Consider the following 15,212-nt stretch of genomic DNA (forward strand, 5'->3'; position numbering starts at 1 on the left):
TCTGTAGCAAAAGTCCTTGGAGAAGTGGGGCAGACAGTGCTATAAAAGTTTGGAAATGCTTTCTTACAGACTGCAGGAGACAGGCTCAGCTGGGTGACTGTTGCAGACGGTGGATGTTTTTACAAGTAAGGTTACCAGCACTAAATGCTCAGCACTGGTGGGGACAGAGCTGCTTTTTTCACAGTGAAAACACAGGCCTCTTTTCCTTTCCCATTACTGATAAGTCAAACTGTCGTGCTGGCAAAACCCCCTGATGATACCTCAGGGAAAAGCAGACTAGCACAAGCCATTAGGGATACACAGGAACACAAGCATCTGAGTGAAAACTTCCTGCTAATCATCCCTGGGTCTCCAGCTTCCTGCTGGGAAGCTCACTGTGTTCAGAGGACTCGGCTACATTTGTGGGTCTCTTGCTCCACGCAAGTTTCAGGCCAGGGTCTGAGTTTAAGATTGGCCAATGTTCAGCTCACAGTGAAGGAAAACCAGGATTGCACACCTTGAGGGCTTCACCTGCTGTAAACAGTGAGTAAATGTCATCTCTGCCTATGCTGACAAGGGATGGGTGCGCACTACTTTTTATACATAGCTACATCTGTAAGTGGTAAGTAATCCTGCCTAGGAGAAATGGCATTAGAAATGTGCAGTTCTATGTCACTATACTACAAATGCCTATAGTCGTGCATGTTCCTACTTCAGTGTTTTCATTTCTCTCTGCTGGGATTGATCATCTGAGTTGTGTACAAAATATCCCCATGGGCACTCTGAGAGCTACAGCACTGCGACATAAAAGAAAGCTCCTAAGTGAAATGCACCAGTAATTGCCTGCTATTAACTAAGGTACTTTGCTGCCGTTGACAACACAGACTGTAGGACAGCGTCTCTCAAATGCTGGTGTTTTCCTCTGCTCATGCTATGCTGCCATCTGATGGGCACTGAACCACGAGTTTCACACACGGCCCTGGAATGTAATGCCATTCCTTACCACGTTCATGCCCGCTGGCATCTGTATCTGCTTTTTATTAACAGTAAATTCCCTTAAAACAATCTCAGGGCAGTAGATACTGAGAAGCCATCTGGTCTTTCTAGTGTGTGAGAACAGTAAACCTGCATTAAAAGCAGCTATTTACTGGTTTCCCCCCTCCTTTCCCTAAGCACCCTCTCCCAAGCACCTAAGCAGATTTCACTTGACAAACCATTTTTGTCCTGATTCTTGGATGCATTCTTCCTGGAGGACTCTGTGATTCCTGTCCACAAGACATGCCTGCTTAAAACCACTCGTATCACACCAGCGTGAGAGGCTGTCATGTAGCTTGAAAGTACCCTCCCAAAACTGTCTGGCCGTAGCTTCCCCAAGGGTAAAATGTTTACAGGTAACAGGCCCGTAGCATCCCTCTTCACTCAGCTCAGTCTGTGTCTGCCATTCAGTCAACCGTCCTGAACTTCTTCTTGGAGGAGTTGTATTTAGCAATGTAAACAGTGAATGTGTTGTGTGTCCGCACAGCTGCGAGTTAACCAGGATGAACCCATGGAAGATTATCCCCTGAAGGTAGAGGGTGGCAAAGAGGACGACTCCAGCAGTGGCGCCCGCCGCTTTGGGATGGGGCAGACCACCAAAGACCAGATGAGGACCAACGTCATCAATGAGATTATAAGCACAGAGAGAGACTACATCAAGCATCTGAAGGACATTTGTGAGGTAACGGAATAAAGGGGGAAGTGAATGTAAGAATTCATTTGAAGGATGGCAGTTATGTCCCATTATTGCCCAGAGAGTGATCCTAAGCAGGTAACTCTTCTGAGATGGTATTTCCATCAGAGCCTGTTCTGGTAAATGGTGCTTCATGCTCAGAAAACAGAAGCCAATTCATTACTGCAGTTGCACAAATGCCTCTGTATTTGGAGCACCCACTTGAGCTCTGATTAAGTGGAATTAATTGAATTTCCTAAGCCAGAGTAAATGTCTAGCATTGCTGTCCTCCTTTAATGTATGTTCTGAGGTAATATAAGCAGCAGTTCTAGCCTTCAGGCAAGTCATGCTCAGATCAAGCGGGGATGTTCAGCCCATTAGGTCTTTCACTTGCGAATACACTGAATATTGCAACACCTCTTCTAGAAGAGATATGTTGTCATGTGCTTGGGGTGCATGAAGGTAACTGATACGAGTTTTGCAGGAACACAGCTCTTCACTCAAGTGACACAGACCTGTAGAGCCTTTCAGGAGAGTCAGCTGGGGTGAAGCAGCACACACTTACCGAGCAAGCCCTTCCTCCTGCAGTGTCCCCCGGTGTCCTTTGTACACTCCTCCTCCCTTGAGTCAGCAGCCAGGCATTTTCTAATACAGGCATCCCAACCAGATCCGCAACTGGATTTAATTGATCTAAATTGGTGGAGCAGTGCTGGGGTCAGAACCCCCCCATAGCCTGCAGGCAGATGAAGGTGGATTTAACAGGAGAGACAGCAGCTATGGGACTCAGCTTTGAGGTTACAGTAGTGTTAAAGGCAGTGATGTAACTGTGGCTTGGTTTCTATTTCTACCATGATTTGGGTGATGATACTGGAGGAAATCATAGCTGAAACATGGATACACCTATGCAGGAAGTGGGTGCAGGAATCTGGTGTACTCCTTGGGGCTTTCTGTTGATAGGCACAGAGCAAATGCTCAGGAAGCTTTCCAATGTGGTTTCCTCCTAGGGTTACATTAAGCAGTGCCGCAAAAGAGCCGACATGTTTACAGAAGAACAGCTGAAGACAATCTTTGGGAATATTGAGGACATCTACAGGTGCCAGAAGAAGTTTGTTAAAGCACTAGAGAAGAAATTCAACAAGGACCACCCGCACTTGAGTGAGGTTGGCTCATGCTTCTTGGAATATGTAAGTAAACCTGACTTCGTGGGAAAAGGGGAAGCTGAGCATGGGTTAAGCCAAAGGATTTAGAAACTGACCTGAGAGAACTGATGCTCTGTTTAAAAAGCCCCACCCAAATTAAATGCCACCATCCTGCCCCATACAACCCCTGCAGTGAAACATCCTCTAGCTCTTGTGGCTGTGGAAAGAACATTTTCTGAGCAGCTCAGCTTCTGAGCACTGTGCTCCCCACCAGACGTCAGGCAAAAATGTGGGAAGATTGCACAGTATGGAGCTGGACCTCAGTTGACAGCTGTGGCTTTTTCAGGTCATTAAAAATAACGAGCTAAGCACAGGCCAGAAGACATGGAATGGTCTCGGTTGCTCCGATAAGCTGCACGTGCTGTAACTTGGAACGTTCCCTGCCCATCCCCAACTTTAGGTCTCTGGGCTTCAAAGCTTGGGGAGGATACAAATTACCAAACAGCCCCATGTGATACAGGATCTGCCACCACCCTAAAGAACAGGGACAGTAACTCCTTTTGTTTCCCCTGCAGCAAACAGAGTTTCAGATATACTCTGAATACTGCAACAACCACCCCAATGCCTGCATGGAGCTGTCCCGCCTCACCAAAGTCAACAAGTACGTCTACTTCTTCGAAGCCTGCCGCCTGCTGCAGAAGATGATCGACATCTCTCTGGATGGGTTCCTGCTGACTCCCGTGCAGAAAATCTGCAAATACCCACTGCAACTGGCGGAGCTGCTCAAGTACACCAACCCCCAGCACAGGTGGGTTGGCAGCAGATCTCTTGTTGGCTTCTTTTAGGTTATTGTAAGACTGTTAGAAAGTCTCTCTGGACCTTCTCTTCTCCGGTCTTAACAACCCCAGCTCGCTCAGCCTCTCTCCAGAGCAGAGGTGCTCCAGCACCTCTTAGCAGAAAGCTCCTTAATGCAGTACACAGATGTGTTTGCATGATGTGTGTGTGTGTGTGTAATGTATTTTCACAGATGTTGTGAACTGTGCTACTGTGCAGAAAGCTCCTTCCTGTGGCTCTGAACGGAGCTGAAATAGCTGGTGGGAGCGGGTGGTATATGGGTGACAGTAGATCAGCTTCTGTCCCACCCTTCCAGATAAACCACTTGCTCCTACTTAAAATAAAGCCAGTTATTGCTGACCCTGCCTTACCTGTGTGTGACAGAATCTGTCCCTGTATGGGACAGGGGCATGATGAATATATTACGCTGTGGAAAGTCATGAGGCTTGGAACTTTGTTCCAGGAACTCCTATGTACACCTCTGTGGCTGAATTTGATTGCTTACCCCCTTCCCTTCCACAAATTGGGCCTGGATTTGTTACAAGGCTATCTATCATCTGTGCCTCAGAACCAGTCTGCATCTGCGCACAGCAACACGCACCTCCAACTTCCAGTGTAGAACAGCTGGGATAGGACTGCAAGTGGGACTCATGTTTTCTGCTCTTCAGCCTTAGGCCGTGCTAGCGTGCCCTCCTTTGGTGTACAGGCACAATAAGCGTGTGTCATTTTATCTCATCTAAGAAACATGTCTGCCTTACCCTAGGGATTTTAAAGATGTTGAAGCTGCCTTAAATGCCATGAAGAACGTTGCTCGGCTCATCAACGAGAGAAAGCGGCGGCTGGAGAACATTGACAAGATTGCTCAGTGGCAGAGTTCCATAGAGGACTGGGAGGTACGAGATTTCCTTCCCCCATGAATTCAGTGTTCACTGTTCGTGGGGTTTGGGTTTGTATTCATTTAAACAGATGTGATGTTCTAGTACAACTGCAGCCAACTGAACAGGCCCAGCACACAACCCAGCCAGACCAGCTGCTCCCTGGGAATTTTGCTTCCCCATTTCCCTTGCAGAATAAAATGACTGTGTAGGTTAATGAAATCCTATTATTCTCCTCTTGCCCCCTATTTTATCTTGAACGATTTCACACCCTCAAGACAAGCAGAACTGCCCCTTAGTGCTTAGTAAGTCACCCTATTTTTGCAGAGAGCCAAGCTCTGACAGAGTGACAAAGGAAGCCATGGGTCCCTGGAGACTCATTGAAAAAAAAGTGCTAAATTAAAAGAAACAAACCCACTGATTTCCTAAACCCCAGGCTCAGTAAAACCAGACTTCCTCCCCAGGGATGGCAGGTTAAATCCTGAGCTCTCTGCTTATGTGCCTCCTTTAACAGCGGGGATGCATCAGCTGCCCTGAGCAGACTCCCTGGAAAAGGATATTTTTTCATTTAACACACTACTGTTCTCAGCCAGTTCAGTTCCTGTTCCCTGGGTCCACAGTGTCTCCTGATGTGACAGGGACTGTCCCCCATCACAGAGGCTCCTTCTCATCCCCAGAAGAGTTGTGTCAGCAGGAATTGGGGCCCTACAGCCACACAGGTTCTCCTGTGACACCAAGGACTTGCTTCTCCCCTGTGCTCAGGTGGCTGAGACCAACCTGTTCTTTGTACTGTTCTAGGGTGAAGATGTCCTAGTCAGGAGCTCAGAACTCATCTATTCTGGAGAATTAACCAAACTCTCCCACCCGCAAGCCAAGAGCCAACAGAGAATGTTCTTCCTGTTCGATCACCAGCTCGTCTGCTGCAAGAAGGTAACCCCACCAGCCAGGCCCGAATGCTATCTGTCTATACATGCTAAAGAACTCGACTAAGCCTCCCTCTCTAACCCTTTGTTTCCTTACTATTCACTGGCATCACATGTGCTTCTGGCACAAAGTACATTCGCTGCAGTCTCTGCACAGCCTTGGTGTGTTCTGTGCACCTGAACCACGGCAATAAGCTGCAGGAACTCCTGGCCTAATTCTTAAGAGGAAGAGAGGGAGCATTGTACTGCTTGTGAGGTTACTGGCTGGGTTTGTTTTGTATGGGCAATGCCACCAATTTTATTTCTTTCTGTCACCCTATTTATTGGAAAAATAATGAAATAATAAAAAGTGAAAGGCATTTCCCACTGGAATATCAGAACTGAACATGTCTGGTGGTTGTTCTGCATGCTCCAGCACATTCAGTTTCCTCCAGGTAATTTAGGCATGAGACCCTCACTGCTTCAGCACTGCTGGCAAATTTACTTTCCATTGCCAACACATAACCCAAAAGCTAAGCAGGACTTTTTTAATTCCGTCTTTCTCTTCCCTTCCCTTAAAATCTCTTATCTTTCTTGAAATCTCTTAAAATCTTTTCTATTCTCTTTAAATCTCTTCAAATCTTTCTCAAAAAGTCTATTCTCTTAATATGTTCTCTTGAAATCCCTTAAAATCTTTTCTGCTCTTTTAATCTCTTCAAACCTCTTAAAATCTCTTTTCAACTCTTTTCTCTTAAAAATCTCTTCAGATCTCTTCAAATAAATTAAAATATTTTCAAATCTCTTAGTATCTATTCAAGTCTCTTCAAGCAGTTTAAACTCCTTTCAAATCTCTTAAAATCTCTTCAAATCTCTTAAAAATCACTTCAAATAGCTTAAAATCTTTTCAAATCTCTCTTAAAATCTCTTCAACTCTACTATCGCTTTGTATCTCTTAAAATCTCTTTAAAAATCTCTTCAAATCTTTAAAGAGAATCTCTCTTAAAATCTCTTAAGAGAATCACTCTCAGGATATTTTTAAGAGAAGAGATTTTAAAATACCTCTTATCTTAAAAACCTCTTCTGTCTCTTTTTTCTCTCCTCTACCCTTCTCTTAAAAATCTCTTTTCAAATCTTCTATTCTCTTGAATTCTTTTCTCTTAAAATGCCTTCTCTGCTCTTTTCTCTCCTCTTTTAACTGTAGGATTCAAATACTATTTCCTGACATGGGCTTAATGAGGATTGGGATTCATGTGTAATAATCAAAACTTACTTACCTCTCATTCGGAGCTCTGCATGGCAGCTGGTAGCCTGCAACAGAAGATGCCAGCCTATCCTGACCCTTAGAAGAAATGGTGAGATTCCCCTCATGCCAGCAGGAGCTCAGCACGCTGCAATTCCACACTCAATTCCATTTTATTCTTACAACTTTGTTGTTTTAAATAATTTGTAATTTCTTTACAATTTTATTTAACAATCATTTTATTCTTACAGGACCACCATGATTAAATACTGCATTATAGCAAAGAAAACGTTTAACGTTTAATGAAGGGACAGGACAATAAACAATAACGTCTGTATTAGTGTCTGTGATCTCTCTTACAGGACCTCCTGCGCCGGGACATCTTGTATTACAAGAGTCGGATCAACATGGATGACATGGAAATACTGGATGTAGAAGATGGGAAGGACAAGGACTTCAATATCAGCGTGAAAAACGCATTTAAGCTGCACTGCCGTGACACTGCGGAAGTCCACTTGTTCTGTGCAAAGAAGCCAGAGCAGAAACAGCGCTGGCTGAAGGCATTTGAGAATGAGAGGAGACAGGTTCAGCTGGACCAGGAGACTGGTATGGCAAAACACTGCCGTGACACACTGGGGATGTGGTTTTTGTTCCTTTGATTTTTCCTTCTTTTCTTAACCCCCAGCCAATGCATAGGAGTGAAATGGGGGAAGCCAGTCCCTGCTCCCATCCAGCTCCAGGCTGCTGAACTGCACATTTAGAATCAATCTCTGCAATTGAAACAAAAGAAAAATGCAAACCCCCATGAGCAGACAGTGCAGTAAAGCCTCAGGGAGGGGGGTGTGTCTTTAATGAGTTCAGGGCTGGCAAAATGGTCCGTGTATCACACAGCTTCCATTATTTTACAGTACAGTTGACGTGCCCAGCTTTACCGTATCTATACAAAACTTGTTCAAAGGTTCTCACTGTTGTGTACAAATCCTGCTTAATTCAGACTTGTGTGATCTAATGAGATCTAAACCACAATTGCTCTGGACTGGCTTCTTCTCCCAGCAAAGCATGGGGGCAAGTGCAGGCGTTAACCCTTGCATGAAAGGCAGAGAAAGGTGTGCAGGGGGAAGCAGTGTGTGCCGCTTCCAGCTTTAGGAGGAATTTTAGTTTGTGACCTCCCATCCCAGGCATTTTCCTGCCCCCATACTCCCCTGACTTACATGCCAGTGTCTTCCCATGAGATACAAAATGAGGAGCCTCGGCTACTGACAAACTCTCTTTTATCTTCAAGGTTTTTCAATCACAGAGGTGCAAAAAAAGCAAGCCATGCTGAATGCCAGCAAGCAGCACCATACCGGGAAGCCTAAGGGTGAGTCACACCTGAACACAGACATGGCGCTAGAACCAGGGGCAGAACCTGGTTCTAGAACCTGGATTTACAGCCTCCTTATTTATTTGACTGAATTCCACAATAAGTAAAGTCTAAAGTAGGATTTGGCTGCAAACCCAATCACTCTGGAGGGAGGCCAGACCTCTCTAACAGAGCAAAGCCCCAAGGGCAAAGCAGTAGGAGACTCCACAGGCCTGCCCTGTGCAGAGGCAAGGTAGACTGATCATTACAACTCAGAAACACCTCTCAGTTATGCTTCACATTTCTGGGGCTTACATAGCATCAAAAAAGCAGTGCTAAAACCAAAGATAATGCTGAGACAAACCAACTTACTCCCTAACAGTAGCTCTAACAGAGATTAGGAAGGGAGCTGTGCTCAACTAACATGCTTCCTATCTCCTTCTCTCACAGCTGTGACCAGGCCATACTATGACTTCCTGATGCGTCAGAAGCATCCCACCCTGCCCACTATGGTCCCTCAGCAGCAAGTCTTCATGCTGGCAGAGCCCAAGCGCAAGCCCTCGAACTTCTGGCAGAACATCAGCAGGCTGACACCCTTCCGGAAATGAGGGCAGCCCCTTTGTGCCTGAACCCCTTCTGAGAAAGCACTTTATCCATCAGTCCTGGGAGGCAGAGCCCAGCTCCTTTCAATCCTTTGTTTACAGAGGATGGCACACGCGCTCCTGCCTTCCCTATTTACGCTGCAGACCGACTGCCGCGCTGGCTCTGAGGTGAGACACTTGCACACTTGTGCGTTAGTGCCAGTCCCATCAAGCCAGCCCTGCACAGCGCCCAAGGGGCAGACTTCCAGGAAGAGCTCACATCCTCGTGTCAGCTGTAGCTGGAGTCACTCCCTCCTGTGGTGAACACTACTGCTGCCTGGCAGCTGTCAAGAGGGGATGGCTACCCATACACTGGCCGTCTCCATGTCTGCTGACATGCTCAGTCACTGACATGATACATTGCCCATGGAGGGATAAACCCTTCTCTCTGCCCACCCCACTCCTGATGTTTCTCTGAGACACAATCTTCCTCCCGTGCACATCTAACTCATTCAGTTAGCCTTTGGGGCACTCAGACAACAGTGAGTATTGCACTGTGACCTTTTCCTTTCCTTTAGATCACCAGTGATGAACTGTATCCTACGTTAAACTGTGCCAATCAACCTGCAGCATGAGTAAAGTCCAACAATCTCTTTAGTGGGTTTGAATTCCATAAGTTAGGGACAAATGTGCCTAATTAATACCATACTCAATTCCTTAGATTCTCATCTCCATCGTTCTGCCATATTTCCTGGCCAATGAAAATGCCCATTGTTTGTAATGTCTTTATTTATGGTAAAAAATCAGAACTGTGTATTTTGTAAGTCTGTAATTGTTCTGTCATGTTGTTAACTTGATGCCTGTTTTGTCTGTTTTACTGTTTTTAAGGAAGGTCAATATTTGCAAACCCAGCTCCCTGAAGTCAGAGTCTACAGTGCAACTCTGAATGATGATTAGTATGCAAACTCCCATAGACCCTCAGTTCAAGGAGTATTACTACAGGTTTTTGACACCTTTAAACAATGAAAAGCCACTTTAAAAAGGCCAGGCCTACATTTGGCATTAAGAGCCTCTAAGAACCCAAGTTTCAAACTGGCCAAAAAGAATTAATTTAAACCTTGGTTAATAAAAGATTTGCCTTACCACAGCGAGAGTTAGAAGCCATACTGACTGAATTCCCCAGCTTAGAGACAGCCTGTGACACTGCAATGAGCAGTGTCTTCTTTCCAGTATGAAGCTAGTATGAGTAAGCACTAACTGCCTGCAGAGCTCAGAAATCCAGTGCTTGTTGATGCTGTAGCTGACCAACATCTGGTCATCCAGGGATCCCTGAATTCAGTAGCATGTACAAAGTCGTTCTTGCACTATCTCCCCCTCCCAGACCAGGGGCAACATCTAATTTCATAAAGAAACTTGTAAAAGTGACTCTCAGCCTGTGTTTGTGTCCAGCCTGTCTGTGTGAACCTGTGTCTCTTTTAAGTCACAGCAGAGTTTCTGCTCCTGCAGCTTAAAAAGTTAATGCTAGAAGGTTATCCTCAAAACAGCCATCCTTTGGATGGAAGGCTGGGGACGTAGAAGCCAGACCACTTCTCAAGGTTAGTAACTGTGATTACCAGCTCCCAAAATTCCTGCTCTTCCCTTAAATGGAAACTCCCTTCTCTTAAATGGAAACCATGCCTCAGAAACATCAGAAAAGCTGCAGGGGATGCTCAAGCCCACTTGGAGCAATATGGAAACAAAGAGGACCAAGCAGCACCCATAACTAAGACATCTACTTGGAACCTGCTCCCCTCCACAGCCTTCTCCCTGCCCTTCTGTGGGCAGCTCCGTGGTCCTAGGCACAACCAGATGTGACATAACCATTCAATGCCATCCTCAATAGAGATTGATCACGAATACTCAAATCTAACCCCCAAAACTTCCCTGTCAACACAGACAAGGGATGTCTGCCCATGGAACCCTTATTATTTCCTCCTTCCCTCTTTTCCTCCCCTGCCCCCATCACCCCAAGTAACAGAGGAAAATGGGGCTTACCAGACTCTAACAGAACATTTCTGCACACTTAACAGGACAGACAGTGTGGCAATACATGGGAGGGCTGGGGTGGGGGAAACGGGACAGGCTAAATAAATGAATGTCAGACTTTAAAAGAAGCTACTGAGATCAGGCTCTACTACTTGCCTCTTAGCAAGTACCCAAATTGACAGTGACACCTTCCAGCCCCATGCTAGGTTAGGAGTGCTCTGCATGCCATTATGTGGTTATTCCTCCCCAGACAGAGCAACACTCCAGTGGGGCAGCACAGCATCCGTAGGGCTGAGCAACCATTGCTGCAACCTCAGCACCACCAGGCAATGGTCACTGTTGTGTTTACCCCAGTAAGTGTCTGCACCCTCCTTTCTTACCCTTGGCATGTTTGTTTTGATTGGCCAGGAAGAAAATCTGTTGGCACAGAAGTGATCCATTTTCTGGGCTTATCACCCTTGTAGTCAGTTGGGAGGGATGGGGAATTGGACCAGTGATCCCTGGCTGGAAGGGAGCTGGGGACAGTGTCCCACACAACACACAGACACACCCTCAGAGCAAAACCAACCAAGTGTCACCAGTTTTCTCAGTGTCTTGTCCAGCTGTTATCCACGTGCCCAAGTATGGAATCTCCCGAAACATCTGTGTGTTCCTGCTCAATACCTCACTGCTCACATTGTGGAAAAATAAGCTTCTTACAGCTACTTGGATTTTTCCTACAGTGCACCTTTTGTTTTTAATTCGTATGCTGCTTTAGACACTCAGCTTTACATGTACATTGAAGTCACTCCCATACAAATCCTCACCTATTCTAATGAATGAAGTGAGGTGACAATAGCACCATTTCCTATAGTGCAGCAGCTTTGAAAGGCCACAAAAAAATGCCCCTGCCCTCCACTAAAACGTAAGAACTGGCTACTATCAGTTATCTGTGTATCAATCCTCTGAACAGTAAATACACATCCATCACATTGTTTACGTTATCAGATTACTTATCACCTCTTCCAGAATTTACTCCATAGCCGATCATCACATACAAATGATTTAGAGAAGCTTCTTATAAAAATCTAAGTGCCAAACCAGACTTTTCTGGCCAAACACTACAGCAGTTGATGAAAAGTTACTTATGTCAGAGGGAAATACATTCTCTTACTTGACTATCAATCAGTAGTACTCCTCTTCCCCAGAAGTGTCTTCAGTTAAGATTCTAGTCTTGCAAGAACAGTTGAAGCTAGGATCTGATCCCCTATGCAAGACTGAAATCAGGTGTAAAAGCTGATCACACTGAAAGAGGCGGAAAGCATATAACACAGCAGGTGGAGTGACAGCAATGACACTGATAAAACAGGTAAGGATCAAACCCACTTTGCTCACTCCACATACCTACCATGCACCAGCATGTTAACAGACCACTTTGTGAAGCTGAAGAGTTTCACCCCGTATTTAATACCCACCATTACTTCCCCATTCTGTAACTACAGAACCTTTTATTTCCCGAAGAAACTGTGTATCAGATGATGTGTAACCTCCACTGGTTTTAAATGACTAGTCATGTCCTAAATTACTGATTAAATGGTACAATGTACTTGTTTTAGACAACCGTAACAGACAAACCAACACTGAACTTCCTTCACCCTGGCATCTGGATTTCGCATGGAGTTATTCAGACTGTACTGTCAATGAGAATTATCAGGGAGAACTTGTGTGTAGGAAAGCAAGCATCCATGTACACATTGTGTAGATTCCCAAGGTCATAAAGGGGGTTGTGGCATACAAACAACAGGTCAAGTACAGCTGCTGTCAAGTTCTCTGAGCTTAACAGGAACACAAGCTTACCAGATTCACATGAAGAGTCTGCTTCAAACGTGTAAGTCGAGATGTGAGACTGCTACCCAGATGAGCCTTCCACATGGCCACAAATGCAGGTTTTCAGGGCAGACAAACTGCAACTCCTGACACGAGGCTCAGCTGCACCAATCATTCCAGATCTCAGGCTAGAAGCTACCTAGCTAATCAGAAACACACTTCTGCACCAAGTTAAAAAACAGGACCAGAACACCTGTTCCAGGGGTGGATTGGTGCTTTTCTTTATTAGGTGTTTTGGTTCTTTCTGTTCCCCTCCTTCTGTAGCTCTCCATTTAGGAAGCTGCTTCTGAAAAACAGCCATAAGTAAGTAAAATCTGCCTACATTCCACTTGGACAAGACAAACATGCATACGTAAAGCATGTGAACCAAGCAGAATGGTTTGCTGAAGCTACCAGTAGAATGAAGAGAACCAGTGACTGCTAAGTTATCTTGTTTCTGCTCTAACAAGAAGAAATACCTTTATTTCAAACTACAAGTTGAGAATAACTGAGTCAGAAAAGGTGGGTGTATACACTAGAAAAATGTCTGTGCTTTTAGAGTTCTGGTAGCATCAAAGCAGTACAAACTGTCTTTGTACTAAATCAAAATACCAAATCAGTTTCCATGGAGTTCAAAGTTCCCACAAAGCAGCCCTATCTCTTCTGTTTATTTATTACCTGAACTATAGGCTGCAGGGTGGGGAGGAGCCCTGGTTCTGTCCAGCGTCATCCATCCACCTTGCTGCTGCTGTACACTGCAGGCAATTCCAGCTGTCCAGGACACTGCTCCAGCATGTCCATCTGCCCTCCAGAAGCCCAGGATGCACAGCCCACCTGCACACCTGAGTGTCCAAACACCTTCCTGAAAACATGAGAAAGCCAGGCCCCCTGCCATCCCTCGGGACAACTGAGAACTGAGGCATCTACTAGTAACAGACATTCAAGAGAATCTAATCTCAGCTTCAGACTGAAAAAGCTGCATTTCTTGGGATGCCACAATGACAGTAACTAGCTTTTCTTCATAAAAAGGCCTTTAATTTTTTTACAATATAGGTCAAAATTTCAGCTGTGCTCCTCCAGATTTACTGTAGTGCGAACATATCTTCATGTAACACCAGAATTAAATATACCAATCTTGCTACTGATTTTTATGTATCAGTCTTCTGAAGTATTGTACCACTTGCTATATAGACTGCTGAAGAACTCTGTCAGCATCGTTGAGGTGGTACAGGTCCCAACAGGTGCTTATTTCTTGTTTTACTGTTGTTAATAATTCAATTGTGTTCAATTCTCATGTCAGGTTTCACTGTGTAACTGCTAATGAGGTTACAACACTGCATTACCTGTTTGGACAATGAATATGGTAGCACAGGGATTTCTAAAGCTTTAAGAATGGAGCAGTTCACACTTCATTCATCCGCTACTGTACCTGCTGCTACTCAAGTTTTCTACCCAAGTTAGCAGTACTTGGCACTGCTACCGACAAGCAGCAGTACCACATTGGTACAATCATGAGGTCTATGGTATCCTGTACCAGCCCACCAGTAGAAAGTCCCGGCCCCAGAGCTCGCAGCCTAAGCAAAGCTGTAGGATCAGGTCTTTGGGTAAGTAATGAATTAAAGAATAAGAGCTCTGGCAACGGACAGAAATTAACTGAAATAAAATGTATTCAGATGATTTTAACCCACTGAAGGTACAGAAGCCAGAATGCACCCCTGGCATTTTTCTGTTGAGTGCTATGCAAATCAGGGTGGGTATGGGAGGACAGCCTATTGCATGCTCAAGAACACCAGCAACCTGGATTTCATCTGCCTTTATATTCAGAGCCGCGTGCACAGATCCAGGCTCCTGAGAAGCCGAGGGCACTTGCTCCTGCCCAGCCACGCAGCAGTCACAGCTTGCCTGCCTTGGGATTAACACCTTCATTTCTCACCACATCACCCAAATGTTTCCTTAACAACAACCTCCATTACTAAAATCCCACAGCTTCAGCAGTGCTGGTGGTTTTAGGTAAAGTATAGGCTGCTTTGTTCTTCCTGCATAACACTCCTGTAATTTTTCCCCCTGCAACCATGCCACTCGTCTTGCATGCAGTGAGCTTTTCTTCTGCACAACTTTGCTACCAAAACAGCTCCCTGTTTTACAGGCCATGAAAATGAGACACCCATGATACTTAACCTAGACTTGTGTACCTTTGTGTGTGACTGTTTCCACAGGCATTTGTGACATAGGAAATAAACAAGCATCAACTTTACTCTTGTCTAATTCTGTAATCCTCTCATAAAACATTAACTACTGAGTGTACCTGCTACAATCAACTGGAGCTACGTACCAGCACTCTGCTTCACAGAGCTTTATCTTTCCATACCTGCTTTTCTCCCTTTTCTCAGATATAGCAGCCTGTCTGTACACCTTACCTGGGCTTGATAATTGTCTTCTTTTTTCTTTAACCTCCAGCAACCTGAAACAATATACCTGCTATCTAAATCACACCATCCTCAAGAAACACTTTGCCCCCAGCTACAGCCAGAGTTACTTATACCCATGAGGCCCAACAGCCTTTCCCCCCGTAGGTCTGCCATTCTCTCCAATGCAGACAATACAACTTCCCATAGCTAAAGTGCTCTTACTGCTCTACAATGGGTTTTAATTTACATTTTGTTAGAGTAGTCCATTCTATTCTGGGTAGCCAATAGCCTGATGGAGTTTGAAATACAAAACACAAGAGCATTTAGCCTCCCA

The 15,212-nt window shown here is 45.1% G+C and overlaps 1 protein-coding gene across 2 annotated transcripts in view; it reads left to right on the forward strand.

The window, feature by feature from the left end:
- Positions 1-10,025, forward strand: part of ARHGEF4 (Rho guanine nucleotide exchange factor 4) — a 110,150-nt gene extending 100,125 nt beyond the window's left edge. Inside the window, exons 6-13 of one of the 2 annotated variants that reach the window (XM_065675518.1) lie at positions 1,502-1,696; positions 2,692-2,871; positions 3,402-3,634; positions 4,424-4,553; positions 5,334-5,465; positions 7,040-7,283; positions 7,960-8,037; positions 8,470-10,025. In XM_065675518.1, the coding sequence (XP_065531590.1) occupies positions 1,502-1,696; positions 2,692-2,871; positions 3,402-3,634; positions 4,424-4,553; positions 5,334-5,465; positions 7,040-7,283; positions 7,960-8,037; positions 8,470-8,627 (1,350 nt within the window). In that variant the 3' untranslated portion in view covers positions 8,628-10,025. The remainder of the gene's footprint in view (positions 1-1,501; positions 1,697-2,691; positions 2,872-3,401; positions 3,635-4,423; positions 4,554-5,333; positions 5,466-7,039; positions 7,284-7,959; positions 8,038-8,469) is intronic. The other variant, XM_065675519.1, reaches the window with a different exon arrangement.
- The last annotated feature ends 5,187 nt before the right edge of the window (positions 10,026-15,212 follow it).

Source organism: Lathamus discolor, chromosome 3 (assembly GCF_037157495.1).
Source record: "Lathamus discolor isolate bLatDis1 chromosome 3, bLatDis1.hap1, whole genome shotgun sequence".
NCBI classification, from domain to species: Eukaryota; Metazoa; Chordata; class Aves; order Psittaciformes; family Psittacidae; genus Lathamus; species Lathamus discolor.